The following is a 22595-nucleotide window of genomic DNA, read 5'->3' as shown; positions in this document are numbered from 1 at the left end:
TACAACAAACACAAATGGGAAAGCTTTGGTACCAGGTGTTGAAATGGTACATACAAAATAAATCTCTTTAAAATTTGTAAACCATTGAAAATAAATTAACATATTCCTGAAATGTTTAGTTTTCATTAGATCTAGAGAAATTGTGAGCGAACTCACAAAGATATATATAACCCCGCTTCTTTTTTATCTGCGTATTCAAACCTTGTTTGCAGGAGGTATATTTCCCCAATCACAAATCCCTCCACACACATCTCCTTATAATGTAATTTCATTGTAGCATGTTATAAAAAATTCCAATAAGTGGTTAAGGAGGGGTTTGGCTTAAAACGTTTCTGGCGGTAAAAGTTAAAAGAGAAGTTGTAACAACAAGATTCGTGGAGAAGAATTTTAAATTCTAGGGGAGATAACTCCAAGAATTAAAAAAGGTCAAATTGCAAAGTCCTTAATTTCTTCAGGGATATCTCTATACGATGTACTTAATTCACTGTGCCAAGTGACAAACAAATCCAACAAATAGTTAAGTAGGAGTTGTGCTTACAAGGCCTCTGCATGCATATCTACATATAATGTAAGTTAACTGTGCCATTAGTTACAATAATTCCAATAGATATTTTAGGAGGATTTCTGCTCAGGAGGTTCAGACCAACAGATAGGATGATTCCTCTATAACCTTCCAAATCTTCCTTTGTGAGGCGTTTAAAACGCTGATGTAATGTAATGGCAAGTTGAAAAGGTTTTGTTTCATTTGACACAGTTCCAGTGGTATATAATTTTGAAAAGTTAAGATTTTATTGAGAAATCATTTTACATTGATGGTATATTTGTCAGAAACAATATGTTTAAATGGATATGAAGACACAAACATATAAAAATACAATTTGTATGAAATCAGAATGAAGGGTGCACCAAATTGAATATAATAATGATCAATACAAAGCAGAGGAAGACTTATACATGCAGTCCAGTAACTCATTCTGTCCAAAATCGCACAAAAACAAAGACAGACCATCTACAAACGATACGGAAATACTATTCTATCTGCAATAAGCCGAGGCCAACACATAATCTCCGACAATAGGTAAAGTAATGTGCTTACAACAACACATTGAAACAGCTTTCGTTGGTATTTCTACTGAAACCCAATAGATATGGGCGGGCTTATTACCAGGCATGGGCTTATTGACAGATAAATATAGGTAAATCATAGGATAAACTTGTTCATGTCATGAATGCAATCTGATTTATAGCAATACTATATTTAATACTAGGTGTCACACACAGCTGTACTGCAGATATAGGTGGGCTTATTACCAGGCATGGGCTTATTGACAGGTGACTAAGGTATATACATAAAAAAACCAGTTATTTTTGAAGCATATGATAATGATAATTATTTTTGACTTGATAGAATCAATTGAAGGGAGACATTTTCTTATGTTACCTGGGTTAGTTGATTATAGTATTACTAAAAGCAAAATAAAGAGCTTGAAGATCTACGTAAGCAACTCTTCAGTTGATTTCTACAATCTGAGCTGTCATGTTGATATAATGGAGAGTAGTGAAGCAGACTAAAGACTGTGATCCAGTCTGACTTGTAATAGTTCAAGCCTTTAGTCCAACTTCTGCTTACCTAACTGTCTTACTCCCAGTCAGTGGTTTAGGGGACAAAATACAAACTGTTTCAGTAATCTTCCAAACTTATAATCCAGCAACTTTTGCTGGGAATTAAAGTGACTTCCCTGTATATGTCATATTGACGGTAAATAAAGTATTGTATTTATCCCGCGGAGACAACTCTAAATAGTGGGATGGCCTTAATATTATCTGACAGTGAAACAGTATTTGTTTTCTTTTCATTTAACTACAATAGATATGGGTTGGCTTATCACCAGGCATGGGCTTATTGCTGGATAAATATCGTATGTTGAAATGTATTGGTTGTGTTAGTGTTTACATGCGTCATTAGCCTATGGGAATCGTTATTCCCCGAGTTTGTAGTATATTGGTTGTGTTAGAGTTTACATGTGTCATTAGCCTATGGGAATCGTTATTCCCCGAGTTTGTAGTATATTGGTTGTGTTAGTGTTTACATGGGTCATTAGCCTATGGGAATCGTTATTCCCCGAGTTTGTAGTATATTGGTTGTGTTAGTGTTTACATGGGTCATTAGCCTATGGGAATCGTTATTCCCCGAGTTTGTAGTATATTGGTTGTGTTAGTGTTTACATGGGTCATTAGCCTATGGGAATCGTTATTCCCCGAGTTTGTAGTATATTGGTTGTGTTAGTGTTTACATGGGTCATTAGCCTATGGGAATCGTTATTCCCCGAGTTTGTAGTATATTGGTTGTGTTAGTGTTTACATGGGTCATTAGCCTATGGGAATCGTTATTCCCCGAGTTTGTAGTATATTGGTTGTGTTAGTGTTTACATGGGTCATTAGCCTATGGGAATCGTTATTCCCCGAGTTTGTAGTATATTGGTTGTGTTAGTGTTTACATGGGTCATTAGCCTATGGGAATCGTTATTCCCCGAGTTTGTAGTATATTGGTTGTGTTAGTGTTTACATGGGTCATTAGCCTATGGGAATCGTTATTCCCCGAGTTTGTAGTATATTGGTTGTGTTAGTGTTTACATGGGTCATTAGCCTATGGGAATCGTTATTCCCCGAGTTTGTAGTATATTGGTTGTGTTAGTGTTTACATGGGTCATTAGCCTATGGGAATCGTTATTCCCCGAGTTTGTAGTATATTGGTTGTGTTAGTGTTTACATGGGTCATTAGCCTATGGGAATCGTTATTCCCCGAGTTTGTAGTATATTGGTTGTGTTAGTGTTTACATGGGTCATTAGCCTATGGGAATCGTTATTCCCCGAGTTTGTAGTATATTGGTTGTGTTAGTGTTTACATGGGTCATTAGCCTATGGGAATCGTTATTCCCCGAGTTTGTAGTATATTGGTTGTGTTAGTGTTTACATGGGTCATTAGCCTATGGGAATCGTTATTCCCCGAGTTTGTAGTATATTGGTTGTGTTAGTGTTTACATGGGTCATTAGCCTATGGGAATCGTTATTCCCCGAGTTTGTAGTATATTGGTTGTGTTAGTGTTTACATGGGTCATTAGCCTATGGGAATCGTTATTCCCCGAGTTTGTAGTATATTGGTTGTGTTAGTGTTTACATGGGTCATTAGCCTATGGGAATCGTTATTCCCCGAGTTTGTAGTATATTGGTTGTGTTAGTGTTTACATGGGTCATTAGCCTATGGGAATCGTTATTCCCCGAGTTTGTAGTATATTGGTTGTGTTAGTGTTTACATGGGTCATTAGCCTATGGGAATCGTTATTCCCCGAGTTTGTAGTATATTGGTTGTGTTAGTGTTTACATGGGTCATTAGCCTATGGGAATCGTTATTCCCCGAGTTTGTAGTATATTGGTTGTGTTAGTGTTTACATGGGTCATTAGCCTATGGGAATCGTTATTCCCCGAGTTTGTAGTATATTGGTTGTGTTAGTGTTTACATGGGTCATTAGCCTATGGGAATCGTTATTCCCCGAGTTTGTAGTATATTGGTTGTGTTAGTGTTTACATGGGTCATTAGCCTATGGGAATCGTTATTCCCCGAGTTTGTAGTATATTGGTTGTGTTAGTGTTTACATGGGTCATTAGCCTATGGGAATCGTTATTCCCCGAGTTTGTAGTATATTGGTTGTGTTAGTGTTTACATGGGTCATTAGCCTATGGGAATCGTTATTCCCCGAGTTTGTAGTATATTGGTTGTGTTAGTGTTTACATGGGTCATTAGCCTATGGGAATCGTTATTCCCCGAGTTTGTAGTATATTGGTTGTGTTAGTGTTTACATGGGTCATTAGCCTATGGGAATCGTTATTCCCCGAGTTTGTAGTATATTGGTTGTGTTAGTGTTTACATGGGTCATTAGCCTATGGGAATCGTTATTCCCCGAGTTTGTAGTATATTGGTTGTGTTAGTGTTTACATGGGTCATTAGCCTATGGGAATCGTTATTCCCCGAGTTTGTAGTATATTGGTTGTGTTAGTGTTTACATGGGTCATTAGCCTATGGGAATCGTTATTCCCCGAGTTTGTAGTATATTGGTTGTGTTAGTGTTTACATGGGTCATTAGCCTATGGGAATCGTTATTCCCCGAGTTTGTAGTATATTGGTTGTGTTAGTGTTTACATGGGTCATTAGCCTATGGGAATCGTTATTCCCCGAGTTTGTAGTATATTGGTTGTGTTAGTGTTTACATGGGTCATTAGCCTATGGGAATCGTTATTCCCCGAGTTTGTAGTATATTGGTTGTGTTAGAGTTTACATGTGTCATTAGCCTATGGGAATCGTTATTCCCCGAGTTTGTAGTTTATTGGTTGTGCTAGTGTTACATGCGTCAATAAATCCAAAGTGAATGTGATTTAATCCATGCATGTGCTCATGACTGCAAAGTCCGACTGAAATGTTGCTTTGGTAGTAACAGGACCCGTACACCCAGATACAAACTCCATCAACAAACGCCACCACCGTCAAACTACGCCACACAACTACGCAAGCTTAGCAGCAATACTACTCAACTAGAGGCTTAAACATTGTGTCACAACACTGACTTGTTCAAAATAGCTTCGGCGATGGATCGCGCCAATTTTGTTCGCTCAGAGTCGGAATCGTCTTTGTCCTCGGAGTCGTCGGTAGGTTTGTGAACACCATTTGTTTTGTTTTCTTTACTGAATTAGTAATCAATCAATGGATTTTTTTTTGGTGATGCAAAATTTTCAATTTGGAAAATGTGGGAAAATATGTGATAAGAGAAAAAGCAAATGTTAGAGCAACATTAAAAAAAAAAAAAAAAAAAAAAAAAAAAAAAAAAAATGATACTTGAAAAACTATTCTGATAATAGATATTAATCATAATGTGAAAAGAATGCAAAGTTATGAAGTTTTAAGAAAGACCATTAAAAGTGATCAGAGAAGCGGCTACCCAGGTCACATGATCATACCTTACGTCACATGACCATCCTAAAAGTCACATGACTATCCCATAGACACTGATTATCTTATCATCAAGATGATACAATAACCCCTAATAAGACACCAAAACTTCAGGCTTTTATTCACAAAATAGCTTTTTTAAAGCTAATTGACTAGTCCACATTTAGTAAAACAGGCTAGTTAAGAACTGCCGTATGGTCATGATAAAAGATTGTACATTTTGGATTCCTGCCCCACTGGCGTTTTGTACAGTAACCTCCCTTTATCTCGTTAGGATACAGGGTATTTGCCAGGTGTTTATAGGGTCCGGTACAGGGACCCGTTCCTAATTGAAAAATGACCCTATATTTTCCCAATTTCAGTCTTTATATTCCCAATTAGATTAAAAGGCATGTTTATACAAGTTTCCAGTCGTTATATGTGCAACGTTCAAAGTATTACCGTCCATGAAGGAGCATTCAAAATTCATTAATAACAAAAAAATTAAATTGAATAAACAAAATCTCTGAAAATTGATGTGTTTATTTATAGGTATACATTTTACTGTAAAAAAACAGCTGGAGGATTATTTTTGGAAATCACATTGTAGGTTTTATTTTTCAAAACTTATGATATTTTCCCAAACCTTTACATGTGGGGACACTGATGAAATTTCCCAATTTTTGACAAATGCCGATGATATTTTCCCAAATTCCTGCTCAGGGGCCCATTCCCAAAATAGCTTGCAAAAACTCTGGGGTATAACTGAAGCACAATTTGGGCTAGAACACTTCCGTAGACCAGGTACCTCGATCTGTTACAGAGATAAGTCCAACCTCGTTAAGTCCAAGGTTCGCGTCCCAGTCAACCCCGTCTGATATTTTTTATTGCACTCCGAACACTCTTATTGATTATATTTTATTTATTATATCTATAACTGTTTTTTTGTGTCAAAGGCCGGCAAGGAATGGTGTTCTTTCCAGAAATTATTTTTCAAGACGTGCGGGGAAAAACAGTTTTAGGCAGTGGTCACGGATCCTTCAAGGTTATGAAAATAACCGAAGGTTATCATGTAAAACAGCTTCAATCTATAATAAGGGGAAGTGCTGCCATGGTTTCCGACTTTCCTCCAAGCTTGTAACTGATTGGTATGCAGCTTTCAATAAGAATGGTTTCCTATAGTCCCACTCCTTTTAAGCTTTCAGTTAATATGACCTGTTTATAGTAAAAGCAAACTACATTTTAATGCACATAAAGGGGAGGAAACTACTACACAAAGGGAGGTAACCTATCCATACAGGGATGATAACTCATAAAAGGGAGGTAACTGCTATATATACAGATGACATAACTAAAGATGACTGCATAAGTGATGATATTTGTCATGAACAGGGGAGGTAATTTAATATGTAAGGGATATAATTAAACATGTAGGGGAGGTAATCACATATAGGAAAAGATACAATGACTTATTCAGTGAGGCAGTATACTTACATGAGTGAAAGAGCATTATGTTTAGCTTGAAGGAGAGGGACGTCCCAGTCTACGATTTGGTCCGAGGGCACGTGATAGGTGGAGTCAGACTCCGAGGGAGGGGCCAATCTGAACAAAATCAGTATAAAAACGCTAGCCATCTCAAAACAAAGCTCAAACATACAGATTCTCCATTGCTTTGCAAATCAAAGAGAGGTGGAAAAAGCTTAGCCAGAAATGTGAAGAAAAAACCATCTCCAGTCAAAACCATGGAAGCTTTTGTATCAATTNATTTTTTTTTTTCTTTTTTTTTTTTTTTTTTTTTTTTTACTGGTGAAATATTATACTGGTACCAGTAAACTACAAAATCAAATCAATAAATACAGTTTTTTGTTTTTAATATGATTTACATTTTTCCTGAAAGAAATAGTGCTGTAAGAAACCAAGGCAAAAATCTATCTTCAGAATTTTTTTCTTCAAATGAAATAATTCTAGTAAGGCTGAAGGTATGTATATATGTACCTTATCTTTAAGACAATGAGATAATACAGCTTGAGAATGGACCAAAAAATCATGTCCGCTTGTGGAATCGAACCCCAAACGCCTTGGTGAAAGGCAAGTGTGCTATCCAATGCACCACCCAACCACCTAACTTTGGGACAACTTGCCTCTAACCTTCAAGAATTCTTAAATAATTAACACCTGTTACAGGGGGCAGAACTTTCTCATTTATCTTTAGTAAGAAACATAAATAATACCTGTGACAGGGGGAACATTTTTCTTTGTTTGTAACAGACATTCAAAGAAAACTTGTCATAATCACACAAACACAGGCTTTATTTCTGTACTGTCAATGTAAGCCCAATGAAACATCCCACCAGCTACTACTCATTTAAAACAACAGCAGAAGTCAAAACAAAAAAGTTGGCACAGGTGAGCTGAAATATTTCACCATCAATATTTTGAATAAGAAACATTGCTGTGAGCAGAGGTATAAATTAAGGGAGACAAACTGTCTAATTATCACACCGATCCCTGATCTAAACAACATGTAACATTATCTACAAGTGTTACAATCTACTACAGCTGATGGACCAAATCAAATTCAAAAGGAGTGTGGACAACACCACAAATCTTGCTTATACTGGAATTAAACAATAACTTCAATTATAAGCAAGATTCTGCCATGTTGTCTATGCTCGATTTCAATTAATTGAGGAACTGTAAGAGATCGAGGCTTCCCTATCCTACCAGTATCCATGGCGCTTATCATCCAAATCACACCAAATTTTCTACTTAACCCTTTCACCCCTTGGTAACTTTAGTAGACTCTACCATGCATTGATCTTGATGAGTCCATTATGGTCTACAGTGGTGAAAGGTTTAAAAGGGGCTTTGTGTCGTCAACCCCCTAGAGTGATGGACAAAAACAAATTGAATTGAATCGTAACTTAACTTTGAATCAAAATATAATATCTCATCACTGCTTTCTGACTGGACAGCAAGGCTTCTGTAACCCTTTCACCACTGTAGACCACAATGGACTCAACCAGATCAATACATAGACGAGTTGACTTACATAACATAGGGGTGAAAGGGCTAAGGTAAAACAATTTTTTCATAACATATAAATAAGCTTGCCAACAGGTTTATGATTAATAGCTTAAATTTTTAAAATATTATTGTCAGTTTTTCTTCAGTTATTTATATCAGTAAAGCTTTCACAATTCCGTTAAATAAAGCCGTACACGAAGTGATAAGTTCAAGGCATCAAATGACATGGATTTATAAACTACATGTATATAACAGGTTCAATTTTGTGATGTGTAATTTTTGTGCCCGAGTATCAGAATGACATTTTTAAGGGTATAATGTTTTAATCGAATCAGAAACTGAACCGAACGTGTCATTTCATCTCTATGACTGAAAGAACTCATTTAACATAAATTCATTAAACGGTCTGTGAAAATAATTTAAAAATCCAAAATTAATGGAGGATATACTTTGTCCATTAAATGATTATGAATTTTCCTTTGGTGACTAATAACATTTTCATACATATAATAGGTAATAGGAACTTAATAGTAAGTGCCAAATAATGGTTGTTTCTGCCTACTTGGAGCGCAGAGAAGTAACACGTATAAAACTAACTATTATACAGTAGGTTGTAGATGTAAATAAAAATATAATAAAAGCCAAGAATGTTTACATATTAATTATATTTCAAAGCAGATTTTTAATGCCAACAAAACAAAAAAACAAAAAAACGAATTAGAAAAAAAACTACCTTGGTTTCAAATAAATAGATAAAGACATAAAAATAACATTGAGAGATAAATGACCTTGATCTTGATCATTGTTGTGACCTTGACCTTGAGAAATGCCTGGCCTTGGAATACTTACATATCTTCTGTTATATCATGATAATAGGACTCATTTTCTGTCTTCATTACTGATTTCGTCTCACTGGAATAATAAGACATTGAATCATGCAGTTAGCTCCCTTTGATTCACGCCAGAGAGTGACAGCATCCTACCAGGAAACTGTTTTAGCAACAAGTTAACACAGACCAGCTGGCTGCTGGCATCAACAGCTGTATCAAGTGGCTGCTGGCATCAATAGCTGTATCAAGTGTCTGCTGGCATCAATAGCTGTATCAAGTGGCTGCTGGCATCAACAGCTGTATCAAGTGGCTGCTGGCATCAATAGCTGTATCAAGTGGCTGCTGGCATTAATAGCTGTATCAAGAAACTAGGCCATACTTACAGGGCTGCACCGATATATCATATCGTACATAGGTGTCAACCTCTGAAACCTCCAATGATGGATATCTCGCTTATTCCACATTTCCGATAAAGGAGGAAGTGCAAGAAACGCAACTGAAACTGCTTTGCTCAATTAATCTTTCCCTTTTTATGTATCAAAATAAATCCGAAAAGCATTATATTGATTAAGACACACCCTGTAGTAACTAGGAGATTATTTTACCACAGGATGTAGATTTTAAGCTTTTTTAATGTATATATAAATAAGGGGCATTATACAGAGGTTTTATTGTATATAAACAAAGAACATTATAAAGAGGTTTTACTGTATATAAATGAGGGACATTATACAGAGGTTTAACTGTATATAAACGAGGGACGTTACACAGAGATTTTACTGTATATAAACGAGGGACGTTACACAGAAGTTTTACTGTATAAATGAGGGACATTATACAGAGGTTTTACTGTATAAATGAGGGACATTATACATAGGTTTTACTGTATAAATGAGGTACATTATACAGAGGTTGTACTGTATATAAACCAGGGACATTATGCGGTGGTTTTACTGTATATTAACCAGGGCCGTCATACAGAGGTTTTACCGTATATAAATGAAGGACATTATACAGAGGGTTTATTGTATATAAACAAAGAACATTATAAAGAGGTTTTACTGTATAAAAATTGACATTATACAGAGGGTTTATTGTATATAAACAAAGAACATTATAAAGAGGTTTTACTGTATCTAAACCAGGGACATTATACAGAGGTTTTACTGTATATAAATGAAGGACATTATACAGAGGTTTTATTGTATATAAATCAGGGACATTATACAGAGGTTTTACTGTATATTAACAAGGGACGTCATACAGAGGTTTTACTGTATATAAACGAGGGACGTTACACAGAAGTTTTACTGTATATAAATTGACATTATACAGAGGTTTTATTGTATATAAATCAGGGACATTATACAGTGGTTTTACTGTATATAAACAAAGGACATTATACAGAGGTTTTACTGTATCTAAACCAGGGACATTATACAGAGGTTTTACAGTATATAAATGAAGGACATTATACGGAGGTTTTACTGTATATAAACAAGGGACGTTATACAGAGGTTTTACTGTATAAAAAAATGAGGGATATTATAGAGGTTTTACTGTATATAAACAAGGGACGTTATACAGAGGTTTTACTGTATAAAAAAATGAGGGATATTATAGAGGTTTTACTGTATATAAACAAGGCACGTTATACAGAGGTTTTACTGTATATAAACCAGGGACATTATACAGAGGTTTTACTGTATATAAACCAGGGACGTTACACAGAGGTTTTACTGTATATAAACAAGGGACATTATACAGAGGTTTACTGTATATAAACCAGGGACATTATACAGAGGTTTTACTGTATATAAATGAGGAACATTTTACAGAGGTTTTACTGTATATAAACAAGGGACGTTATACAGAGGTTTTACTGTATATAAACCAGGGACATTATACAGAGGTTTAACTGTATATAAACAAGGGACATTATACAGAGGTTTTACTGTATATAAACAAGGGACATTATACAGAGGTTTTACTGTATATAAACAAGGGACGTTATACAGAGGTTTTACTGTATATAAACCAGGGACATTATACAGAGGTTTTACAGTAAATAAATGAAGGACATTATACAGAGGTTTTACTGTATAAACAAGGGATGTTATACAGAGGTTTTACTGTATAAAAAAATGAGGGATATTATAGAGGTTTTACTGTATATAAACAATGGACATTATACAGAGGTTTTACTGTATATAAACAAGGGACATTATACAGAAGTTTTACTGTATATATAAATGAGGGACCTTGTATCAAGATTTTAATGTATATAAATGAGGGACCTTATATTAAGGTTTTACAGTATATAAATGAGGGACCTTATATCAAGATTTTACTGTATCAAAATGAGGGACCTTATATCAAGGTTTTACTGATATAAATGAGGGACCTTATATCAAGGTTTTACTGTATATAAATGAGGCACCTTATATCAAGGTTTTATTGTATATAAATGAGGGACCTTATATCAAGGTTTTACTCCATAACAAGGACATTATAGGCGGCTGTTTTTCTCTACTCCTATGCATGATTGCTCGAGTTAAGCCAGGTTGAAGCCTGACTTAAGTTTTTTTCACACTTGTATTACATAATGGAGTATTCATTAAATGTAATTCACCAAGACCATCATAATTACCTTTTACGGATTAAGTGTTCTGGTACTGACGGTGGAGGGGGATGTACGTCGGCTCTTACTACGGTAACTGGCACCTCCTCCTCAGACCCAGGGTAGTCAGGATCAGGAACAAAATTGTTCAGCTAAAATTGATGTTGTAATAAATCTTACCATAACATTTCAATTTTTAATGCAACTATCAGAAGCTATACCCTGAATATAAGGGAAACCTGTGTAAAACAGACCATGACAATAAAGGAAACCTGTATAAAACAGACCATGACAACAAAGGAAACCTGTATCAAACAGACCATAACAATAAAGGAAACCTGTATCAAGCAGACCATGACATTAAAGGAAACCTGTATCAAACAGACCATGACAATAAAGAAAACCTGTATAAAACAGACCATGACAACAAAGGAAACCTGTATCAAACAGACCATGACAATAAAGGAAACCTGTATCAAACAGACCATGACAACAAAGGAAACCTGTATAAAACAGACCATGACAATAAAGGAAACCTGTATAAAATAGACCATGACAATAAAGGAAACCTGTATCAAGCAGCCTTTAACTTAGGTCAAATAGTAAGGTAACCCACACCCTAAGTTTTATTTTCAAATGACAATCTGATTCAAAATTAGGATCTGAACACAAAAATTCTATTTTTGTTTTTGTAACAGTGACCTTGACCTTTGATGCACCACATCCATAACGGCATATCAAGCAATGTTGAATAAATCTTAAATCTCAAAACTCATGACTCAGACTTGACAAACAAGCATACATGGCTCTGATGGGCCGTTTTTTGGATGTGTTTTAAACAAGAAAATCAATCTAATGGATGGTGCTTTCTGAAGAGGTCATCAGGACTGGAATAACATGTTACATTTGAACTGTCGAACTTGCTGAGAATCTTACCTTAAACACGTGCAGCCCAAAATGGTAAGCAACACAAAGCTTTGTCATTCTACATATTTCTACAAAACTTCAAAGAGCTAACTTCAGCTAGCAAGAAGAAAATGAATTTGACCTCTAACTTCAATGTGGCCTTGACCTTGGGTAAATGTAAATAGACCTGGTATAAGCCACACTGCCTTTCAATCCTACATATATCACTAATATTTCATTGAGTTATATTCAGCAAGCCTGAAATCATTACGTGGAAAATAAATTTGACAGAGTAGCAATTATATGCTCCCAAAACTTTTTTTCTGGTAGCAAAAGAACACCACATTTACAGACAGCTTGTCCTAAGCTCAGTAACTGCCCATTAAATTTACCTCGTCATAATATTTAGTCTCGATAGGCGGCATCACCGATTTTAATTCATTCATCTTGAAAATCTGGTGGAGCCTTTCCTCACTGACCTCCGGCTTCCTCGGTTTGGGAGATTCTGCCTTCTTTGGTTTTACAACTTTTGCATAGATATTGTCAACTTCCTTTGTGACCTGTGCTGGAGGGGGCGGGGGCTCTGGTACAGTGACAGGAAGGGGTGTGGCGTTGGTTGGTGGACCGGGAGCTAGAGACTTTTTACGTTTTGTCTGATCCTCCATCTTTGGCTCCATTTTTCGTGGTGCCATATTTTTCATCATGTTCTGTAATAAGTCTTTATTGTACATCTCCACCTGTAAACAACAGTCCAGGACAAATAAGACAAACTCTGTTACATGTCAACATTTAAGGGGGCTAACATAGGGCAAGCCTTTAGTCAGATCAAACAAAATTAAATAAATATTGTCAATCATGTTTGCATTGCAGGATATTATAGTTGATAACATATAGAGCCTTTCAAACAATACGAGACGACATCTGCAAAAATCACGATAGATATTAAAGTTGTTGATACGGGAGAACGACATCGTATTACGATATATAAAATGTACTTGCAAAAATGGCGATGAATGATGTTATATAATATGTATTTCTGATATTAACTAACATACTAATAATCAATTTTCAAGCTCAATTTGCACTTAATCGTAAACCAGAGGCAAGCATGTAGGCCGCAAAGCAGTACATGTTTTCTCGAGTATTGACAGAATTTCCTTGAAATGTATTTGAATTTGGAGGGTGGATTGAAACTGTTTAGTTGAACCGACCATCTTTTCTCTTAGTGATGTGAAAGTGCTCTGTACTGATGGGATATTATACAGAGTTGGGGCCTATTGTCACCTGGCATGTGCTCTAGCTGTACTGATGGGGTGTTATACAGAGCTGGGGCCTACTGTCACCTGGCACGTGCTCTGTACTGATGGGATATTATACAGAGTTGGGGCCTGTTGTCACCTGGCACCTGCTCTGTACTGATGGGATATTATACAGAGTTGGGGCCTACTGTCACCTGGCACGTGCTCTGTACTGATGGGATATTATTCAGAGTAGGGGCCTATTGTCACCTGACACGTGCTCTGTACTGATGGGATATTATACAGAGTTGGGGCCTACTGTCACCTGGCACGTGCTCTGTACTGATGGGATATTATACAGAGTAGGGGCCTATTGTCACCTGGCACGTGCTCTGTACAACAAATATGTGGCATATATATCTATGAACTGTTTGTCACAGTTGACTACAATGGTTTCACATCATACCAATGCCAAACACAGTATTAAGTGTAGGAACTATAGCTTTGGTGAATCATTTCTGAAAATAAAAACCATACCTTCCGGGACTTATATTAGAAAAAGTAAAGATGAAAAGAACAAAATATACCATGGAAAGTGACCTGGTCTGACCTGTTAGTGTGTACGTGCAGGTCTGAATGTGGGAGAAATCCGGACAGTACCCTGAAATAACACACGTTGTCAGGCAGGTGACCCCATATACCTCCTGTTTCCGTTCAATCAGAGAATTTAACCCCGGTCACCTTGGTGAAAGGTAATTGTATTATCAGCTTCGCCACTCGAAAATCAGACTGTGAAATAAATCGGCCCACTACCACTGTAAGAGGCAAATTATAGGAAGAGTGTGATGATCAAGGTGTTTTATAATCTGTTACCTGTTGGGTGAGTGTGATGATCAAGGTGTTTTATAATCTGTTACCTGTTGGGCGAGTGTGATGATCAAGGTGTTGTATAATCTGTTACCTGTTTGGGCGAGTGTGATGATCAAGGTGTTTTATAATCTGTTACCTGTTGGGTGAGTGTGATGATGAAGGTGTTTTATAATCTGTTACCTGTGGGGCGAGTGTGATGATCAAGGTGTTGTATAATCTGTTACCTGTTTGGGCGAGTGAGATGATCAAGGTGTTTTATAATCTGTTACGTGTTGGGTGAGTGTGATGATCAAGGTGGTTTATAATCTGTTACCTGTTGGGTGAGAGTGATGATCAAGGTGTTTTATAATCTGTTACTTGTTGGGTGAGTGTGATGATGAAGGTGTTGTATAATCTGTTACCTGTTGGGTGAGTGTGATGATGAAGGTGTTTTATAATCTGTTACCTGTGGGGGGAGTGTGATGATCAAGAGGTTTTATAATCTGTTACCTGTTGGGTGAGAGTGATGATCAAGGTGTTTTATAATCTGTTACGTGTTGGGTGAGTGTGATGATCAAGGTGGTTTATAATCTGTTACCTGTTGGGTGAGAGTGATGATCAAGGTGTTTTATAATCTGTTACTTGTTGGGTGAGTGTGATGATGAAGGTGTTTTATAATCTGTTACCTGTGGGGAGAGTGTGATGATCAAGGTGTTTTATAATTTGTTACCTGTTGGGTGAGTGTGATGATGAAGGTGTTTTATAATCTGTTACCTGTGGGGCGAGTGTGATGATCAAGGTGTTGTATAATCTGTTCCCTGTTGGGTGAGTGTGATGATCAAGGAGTTTTATAATCTGTTACCTGTTGGGTGATTGTGATGATCAAGGTGTTTTATAATCTTTTACCTGTTGGGTGAGTGTGATGATCAACGTGTTGTATAATCTGTTACCTGTTGGGGGAGTGTGATGATCAAGGTGTTGTATAATCTGTTGCCTGTTGGGTGAGTGTGATGATCAAGGAGTTGTATAATCTGTTACCTGTTTGGGCGAGTGTGATGATCAAGGTGTTGTATAATCTGTTACCTGTTGGGTGAAGAAGAGGACTTGTGTATCTCGCTGAGACTTGTACAACAGTAGCTGTTGGTAGACCGTCCGACATCGCCATCGTCGATAGTATTTCTGTATCATAATGGCAGACTGGATGTTCAGCTGTATCCGCTTCTTACGTAATTGTCGTGCATTGATGCGGGCTCGATATGAACGGAATGCTGAAAATAAAACAAAAACATATAATTCAGATTTTAATGTTACCACACTGATTTCTGCCCGTGCTATTGCAGCAATATCAATATCAAAGCACTATGAACCATCTTTTCTTGGTTTTTTCTTCCTGAAATAAAATTTATCAGTGATATTGTGATTGGAAATTTCCAAACTGTCATCATTGTCAAACTACACTATACAAAAATGCATACACTTGGATTTTAATCTTTTTCAATAATGCAATGACCGGGGAAATACTGTAAGAAAATACAAATATTTATAAACATTCTTACACAATCTGCATGATTTAAACCTCATAGAGTTCACACTTCAGGTAAAAACTGACACAAAACTACACTGACCATTGGAACACTTCAGGCCTCTAGGTGTTCAAATCTGGAATATCTTTATGAATTGATGCACATTTTCAAAATATATTTTTGAGGAATTTGAAATTTGAAATGTTTTTTTTTTTTTTTGCTTGCTTCTCTTTCTAATGATATTTTTAACTCCTATATATACAATTTTAGTTTTGAATTTTTGATCAGATTAAAGTTTTTACTTTATTTTTCATTAATCAAATCACGTTTGAACAGGTGGACCTTCACCAACTGAAAAAGATATAATTATATGGAATCAAAATATAAACATTAAAAAACCTGTATCAACGATCACATTTCTTGGCCTTGGTTCAATAATTCCATAAATACCTGAAAAGAAATTAATGATTAATATCCATTTTCTATATAGTATTACATGATTTTCTTTTTCCTTTTCCTGTTTTGTTTCCTGCAAGAGATGCTGGATCGTTATCAGGGACATTTTATTTAATTAATATAAAGGAACAAGTTATAAAATACTGGCAGGGAAGATAACTGGACACCCAGACAAGTGGTGCCACCAGTGTATTTGTAAGATTTCAAACGTTTATACCGCGACAGAAAACAATTCTATCTACTGAATACTTTGCGGTCAGAAGGGGTAGGCGTAAACACTGCAGTAGTTCTTTAACCAATTTTAATTTTTTTTTAATACAATTTCTATAAAAGAAACAGCCATGTCAACATACCGGGGTATGGATGTAGTTGAAGTGTTCGGCAGTCTGAAAGTCCAAAAAATGCATTCTAATTTTTCTAAGCAAAGGTCTTTTCAATTAATTTTTTCGATGCCATGACAGATAAAAAAATTGAAATAATAAGTTTATTTTAAAATGATATTTTTCTATTTCAATGACCACAGCATTTATACTGTTTGAAAACGTCAATATCAAATGATATGAACCATTTGTTTTAACCATATTGTTCAGAAACAGAAAATATTTGGTTCCTTTTCATCAGCATTGCGAGAAACACAATATGTATAATTATAGATTCAATAAATAAACTTTAAATAAATTGATGCTAATTGAACTCACTTAATAAGTTCTGAGTTTTCACACAGCTAACTATGAAATAATAATACCCATGAGTAGCGTGTATGCCTGATACAAAGTGTTGATTATACAATGTAGTCACTGTCACAAACAGGCCAAACCATACAATATACAAAGTGACACTGCATGACAATGGTGTATTATCAAATACATTATAATATATATACATATCTGGTGATACATTGTATTTTTCTATCCCACAATGCAACACTTTTTACATAAAAATACATTTTCTATCCCACAATGTAACACTTTTTTTCTATCCCACAATGCAACTTTTTGAAAATAAAAATACATTTTTCTATCCCACAATACAACACTTTTTATAAACAAAAACTGCATTTTCCTATCCCACAATGCAGCACATTTTATATACAATGTAATAATTTAAAACATAGTGTTGTTATATATAATCTAGTAATATTTTCAACACAATTTAATATTTCATTATACAGTGTAAAATTCTCAAAACATAAAAGCTTTACTTTCTATGCTATATTCTCCAACAGGATGCATTGTTTTTTTATATTAACATTATTCTCAAAAAAAAAAAATCATCACAACGTAATAATCCCGAAAAACAGTTAAAATATTTTGTCAAATATTAATCTTAAACAACCAACTTTTATCCTTACAATGTAATAATCTCCAACACAGTGCAATATTTTGTCATACAGAGTGATGGTTTTCAATACAACAATTCAATCTGCCACACAGTTAACATACACTGCCATACAGTTACCATACACTATCATACACTGCGATACAGTTACCATACACTATCATGCCACTTTGCGTATTCGTACTTCTGACATGCAGTGTTTGTATACACACTGTTTTACCTGATTGTTTAACCTCATCAAATTTCTCCCTCTGTTCCGTAACAGTTGTTTCCTGTAAAGATTGTCGTGCCAAGAACCCGCGAACACAAGCCTGAATAGTTAGAACGGCCTTCCAGCGTTTTTGAAGCTTTTCACGTTTATCGTAAAGCTGTTTGCTAAGTAAGATGCCTCTCATTGCTACAAGGACAATGTTCACAGTGTACACAAAATATTCTCGCCATGTATATTAGATGAAACTTAATTTTACAGAAAGATTTCACAATACCTGTACTTACAGTCTCAATAACTGTCACACACTCTCAGGAGACATCAATCTATACTATCATTTAAGGTATTTTTTTGAAAAATATTCCTTAACAGGCTCAAAATACTACTTCTGAAGGTCATAAACTATAAACTGTTTTGTTGAAGGTCATTTATTCCTTAAATTGATTTACTTTGGAGACCTGAATGATCTCGAAGGAATAGCTAAATATGGAACAGACCTGTCAGATTTTGAAGGATCTTGAAGAAATAGCTTAATATGGAACAGACCTGTCAGACTTTGAAGGATCTTGAAGGAATAGCTTAATATGGAACAGACCTGTCAGATTTTGAAGGATCTTGAAGGAATAGCTTAATATGGAACAAAACTGTCAGATTTTTAAGGATCTTGAAGGAATAGCTAAAGATGGAACAGACCTGTCAGATTTTGAAGGATCTCGAAGGAATAGCTAAAGATGGAACAGACCTGTCAGATTTTGAAAGATCTTGAAGAAATAGCTAAAGATGGAACAGACCTGTCAGATTTTGAGGGATCTCGAAGGAATAGCTAAAGATGGAACAGACCTGTCAGATTTTGAAGGATCTTGAAGAAATGGCTAAAGATGGAACTGACCTGTCAGACTTTGAAGGATCTTGAAGAAATGGGTAAAGATGGAACAGACCTGTCAGACTTTGAAGAATCTGGAAGGAATGGTCCTTGACAGATCTTACAATTCTTGAAGGATGTAATGAAGCACAGTATTAAAATGGAAACCTTTGCTTTCAAAGTTATATTACAGACCCCGAATCTTACGTTACCTCTTTGAGAAGACAAAGAATCTGGTGTCTGCGTGTTCCTTATTTGTTTGAGAGCTTGACGAGCTAGAAACCCTCGCCAGTACGACTGGATTATCATCGCAGCGTTTAACATCCTAGACTCGTCTGTCTGTTTGTCTGCCACAGCTCTCGTGTTCATCTCGAAAATTTCCATCAGAGAAGAGTCAGAATTTCTGGTAACTATGACAAAACAAATAGTAAGAACAGAGCTGAAGGAAGATTTATTGAACAAGAAAAAATCTAACTTTTGTATGGAGTACTTTGACAATGAGAACTGAGTACATTGACAATAAGAACTGAGTACTTGGCCAATGAGAACTGAGTACTTTGACAATGAGAACTGAGTATTTTGACAATGAGAACTAAGTACTTTGATAATGAGAACTAAGTACTTTGACAATGAGAACTGAGTACTTGGCCAATGAGAACTGAGTACTTGGACAATGAGAACTGAGTACTTGGACAATGAGAACTGAGTACTTTGACAATGAGAACTGAGTACTTTGACAATGAGAACTGAGTACTTGGACAATGAGAACTGAGTACTTGGACAATGAGAACTGAGTACTTTGACAATGAGAACTGAGTACTTGGACAATGAGAACTGAGTACTTGGACAATGAGAACTGAGTACTTTGACAATGAGAACTGAGTACTTTGACAATGAGAACTGAGTACTTGGACAATGAGAACTGAGTACTTGGACAATGAGAACTGAGTACTTTGACAATGAGAACTGAGTACTTGGACAATGAGAACTGAGTACTTGGACAATGAGAACTGAGTACTTTGACAATGAGAACTGAGTACTTGGACAATGAGAACTGAGTACTTGGACAATGAGAACTGAGTACTTTGACAATGAGAACTGAGTACTTTGACAATGAGAACTGAGTACTTGGACAATGAGAACTGAGTACTTTGACAATGAGAACTGAGTACTTTGACAATGAGAACTGAGTACTTGGCCAATGAGAACTAAGTACTTGGACAATGAGAACTAAGTACTTGGACAATGAGAACTGAGTACTTTGACAATGAGAACTGAGTACTTTGACAATGAGAACTGAGTACTTCGACAATGAGAACTGAGTACTTTGACAATGAGAACCGAGTACTTTGACAATGAGAACTGAGTACTTTGACAATGAGAACTGCGAACACGAGCCCTTACCATCAAGTCACAACTTTTAGTGTCCACGAGCCCTTACCATCAAGTACACAACTTTTAGTGTCCACGAGCCCTTACCATCAAGTACACAACTTTTAGTGTCCTCAGCTTCTACTTTACTCCCGTCTTTCATTTCCCGGTCAGACTTTCGTCGCAGGAAGTCCCGCCAGGCAGTCTGAATCATAACCACTGCCTTCCATCTCATCGCCATGTGCCGATGTATGTCAAACATTTGTTTGCACACGATATAACCCCTCATGGCTACAAATAGAAGCCATAAGGGTTTCTGAACCAAGATACCAGACAAAGAATCAACTACAAAGACCTTTTAGGGGATGCATGTAATTTGTAACATTGTGATTTTTTAGCATTGAGGTCAGATTTTAACGGTCCCAGCTCAACTTTCAACATAAATCATTATGCAACATGGATAGAAGTCAACACTTGGGTGGCGTAGAGTCTTAACAAAGAAAACATACTTTTATATCCTCATCTAATTATAGATTGTATAAATCTGATTTCTACAGACTTATGTTAGACAGTTTACGTGGAGCCTAGACATTGTCCGTGGAGTGACAAGAACCAGCGTCCTCCTTGTGTAATCACCTATAAACAGCTGACCCAGAATTAACTCATTCGGATCACCCCCTGACATTTCATAATGAACTATTCCAACCTTTGAATTGGAAGAGTTCAAATGTGTCATTAGGGGTGAATGAGATAAAGCAATATATCAGTAAACTCATTCACCCCTGACATTTCATAATGAACTATTCCAACCTTTGAATTGGAAGAGTTCAAATGTGTCATTAGGGGTGAATGAGATAAAGCAATATATCAGTAAACTCATTCACCCCTGACATTTCATAATGAACTATTCCAACCTTTGAATTGGAAGAGTTCAAATGTGTCATTAGGGGTGAATGAGATAAAGCAATATATCAGTAAACTCATTCCCCCCTGACATTTCATAATGAACTATTCCAACCTTTGAATTGGAAGAGTTCAAATGTGTCATTAGGGGTGAATGAGATAAAGCAATATATCAGTAAACTCATTCACCCCTGAAATTTCATAATGAACTATTCCAACCTTTGAATTGGAAGAGTTCAAATGTGTCTTCAGAGGTGAATGAGTTAAAGCAGTATATTTGTTTGTCGGCAGTGACTGCACATAACAACACCCATGCAGCGTATCTTACCTTCCTGAGTTACCAAGGTATGTTCCCTGTTACCGTTTTTTTTTTCGTGCATTGACCTTCGCCCCAGGAACACTCTCAAACCAGTTCGTAGCTTCAACACCTTTTTCCAACGAAATTTTCGAACTTGTTTTTGAGTAGCTAAAAAGAATGCATTTCTTTTTATAACCTTGATTCCAAGCATAAATCAGTGTTCAGGTTTGTCAAATAAAATGTACATTTGGAAATATCCAAATTATATAAATCTCAAGCACTACGAAATCTCTAGAAATACAATGACACTGGTAACATTCTAGTCAGAAATGCAACGTTGTAACAAAACATAAACCTGTGAGACCAAAACAAAAGGACTAACAACACTGCACGGTTTAAGGATCCCCGTACCACTGCCGAGAACTGACACTATTCATTGGAAACCTAACTTTCCGACATGACTGTAGCTTTGATAAATCATTTGTGAAAAGAAAAGTACACCTTGCGAGACTTTTATGAAAACATAATGGAGACGAAATAAACAAAATACAATCAACCAACATGTTCTGAGCGTAAAATAATCTGCGGGCCCAGACCTGGATTCTAAACTTGGAGTTCAGATTGTTATATCATCGCTGAAACTGAATGCGCTTCCTGGACAAGGGAACTGCACGAGCCAAAATATGCAACAGTTATATCCAAATGGAAATTAAGGGGAGGTCACTGTATATAGAAAAAAATGCAAGTGCAGTGGGACAGGGACCCTTAACATCATTAATTTTCACTATCCCAAAACAATACCTTTTGGTTCAACTATTGGTAAAACATCTTCTTCCTCGCTCTCTATTTGTCTGTGCAACAACCAATCTCTTACAAACGCCTGAATGACCAGAGCCGCATTGTTGCGCTGCTCATTCAACTTCTGTTTACGAGTCAGGAAAAGGCGAACAGCTAGGATTACGAAGTAGAAGAACCACTGTTATGTCTTACTACACATAGATCTATATAAACAACAATACTGTATTCGCATTTATATTGAAAAGAAATTAACAGCATTTTTTTTATTCAATATAATGTTTCAGCAATCTGAAGCAACTTCATCATTGTACCTTCAAATTTGTTACAGAAAAAAATTAGGCAGGTTCTATGTGACTGTCTGACCTAGGCAGGTTCTATGTGGCTGTC

At 36.1% G+C, this 22595-nt stretch overlaps 1 protein-coding gene across 10 annotated transcripts in view; it reads right to left on the bottom strand.

The window, feature by feature from the left end:
* LOC110456976 (myosin-IIIb-like) overlaps nt 1–22595 on the bottom strand; it is a 157847-nt gene that overhangs the window by 9510 nt on the left and 125742 nt on the right. For 5 of the 10 annotated variants that reach the window (XM_021508051.1, XM_021508052.1, XM_021508048.1 and 2 more), the window contains 12 exons: nt 22212–22361; nt 21441–21578; nt 20318–20500; nt 19051–19248; nt 17989–18165; nt 16784–16816; nt 15535–15719; nt 12757–13101; nt 11489–11610; nt 8858–8920; nt 6476–6583; nt 4621–4737 (listed from right to left, as the gene is read on the bottom strand). In XM_021508051.1, the coding sequence (XP_021363726.1) occupies nt 4621–4737; nt 6476–6583; nt 8858–8920; nt 11489–11610; nt 12757–13101; nt 15535–15719; nt 16784–16816; nt 17989–18165; nt 19051–19248; nt 20318–20500; nt 21441–21578; nt 22212–22361 (1819 nt within the window). Of the gene's footprint in view, nt 1–4620; nt 4738–5531; nt 6197–6475; nt 6584–8857; nt 8921–11488; nt 11611–12756; nt 13102–15534; nt 15720–16783; nt 16817–17988; nt 18166–19050; nt 19249–20317; nt 20501–21440; nt 21579–22211; nt 22362–22595 lie in introns of those variants that run through there. The other 5 variants (XM_021508057.1, XM_021508056.1, XM_021508054.1 and 2 more) reach the window with 4 other exon arrangements.

Source organism: Mizuhopecten yessoensis, unplaced genomic scaffold (genome assembly GCF_002113885.1).
Source record: "Mizuhopecten yessoensis strain PY_sf001 unplaced genomic scaffold, ASM211388v2 scaffold8989, whole genome shotgun sequence".
Taxonomy (NCBI): domain Eukaryota; kingdom Metazoa; phylum Mollusca; class Bivalvia; order Pectinida; family Pectinidae; genus Mizuhopecten; species Mizuhopecten yessoensis.
Note: the sequence above shows the minus strand (reverse complement) of the source record. Positions and strands in the feature narration are given on the sequence as shown.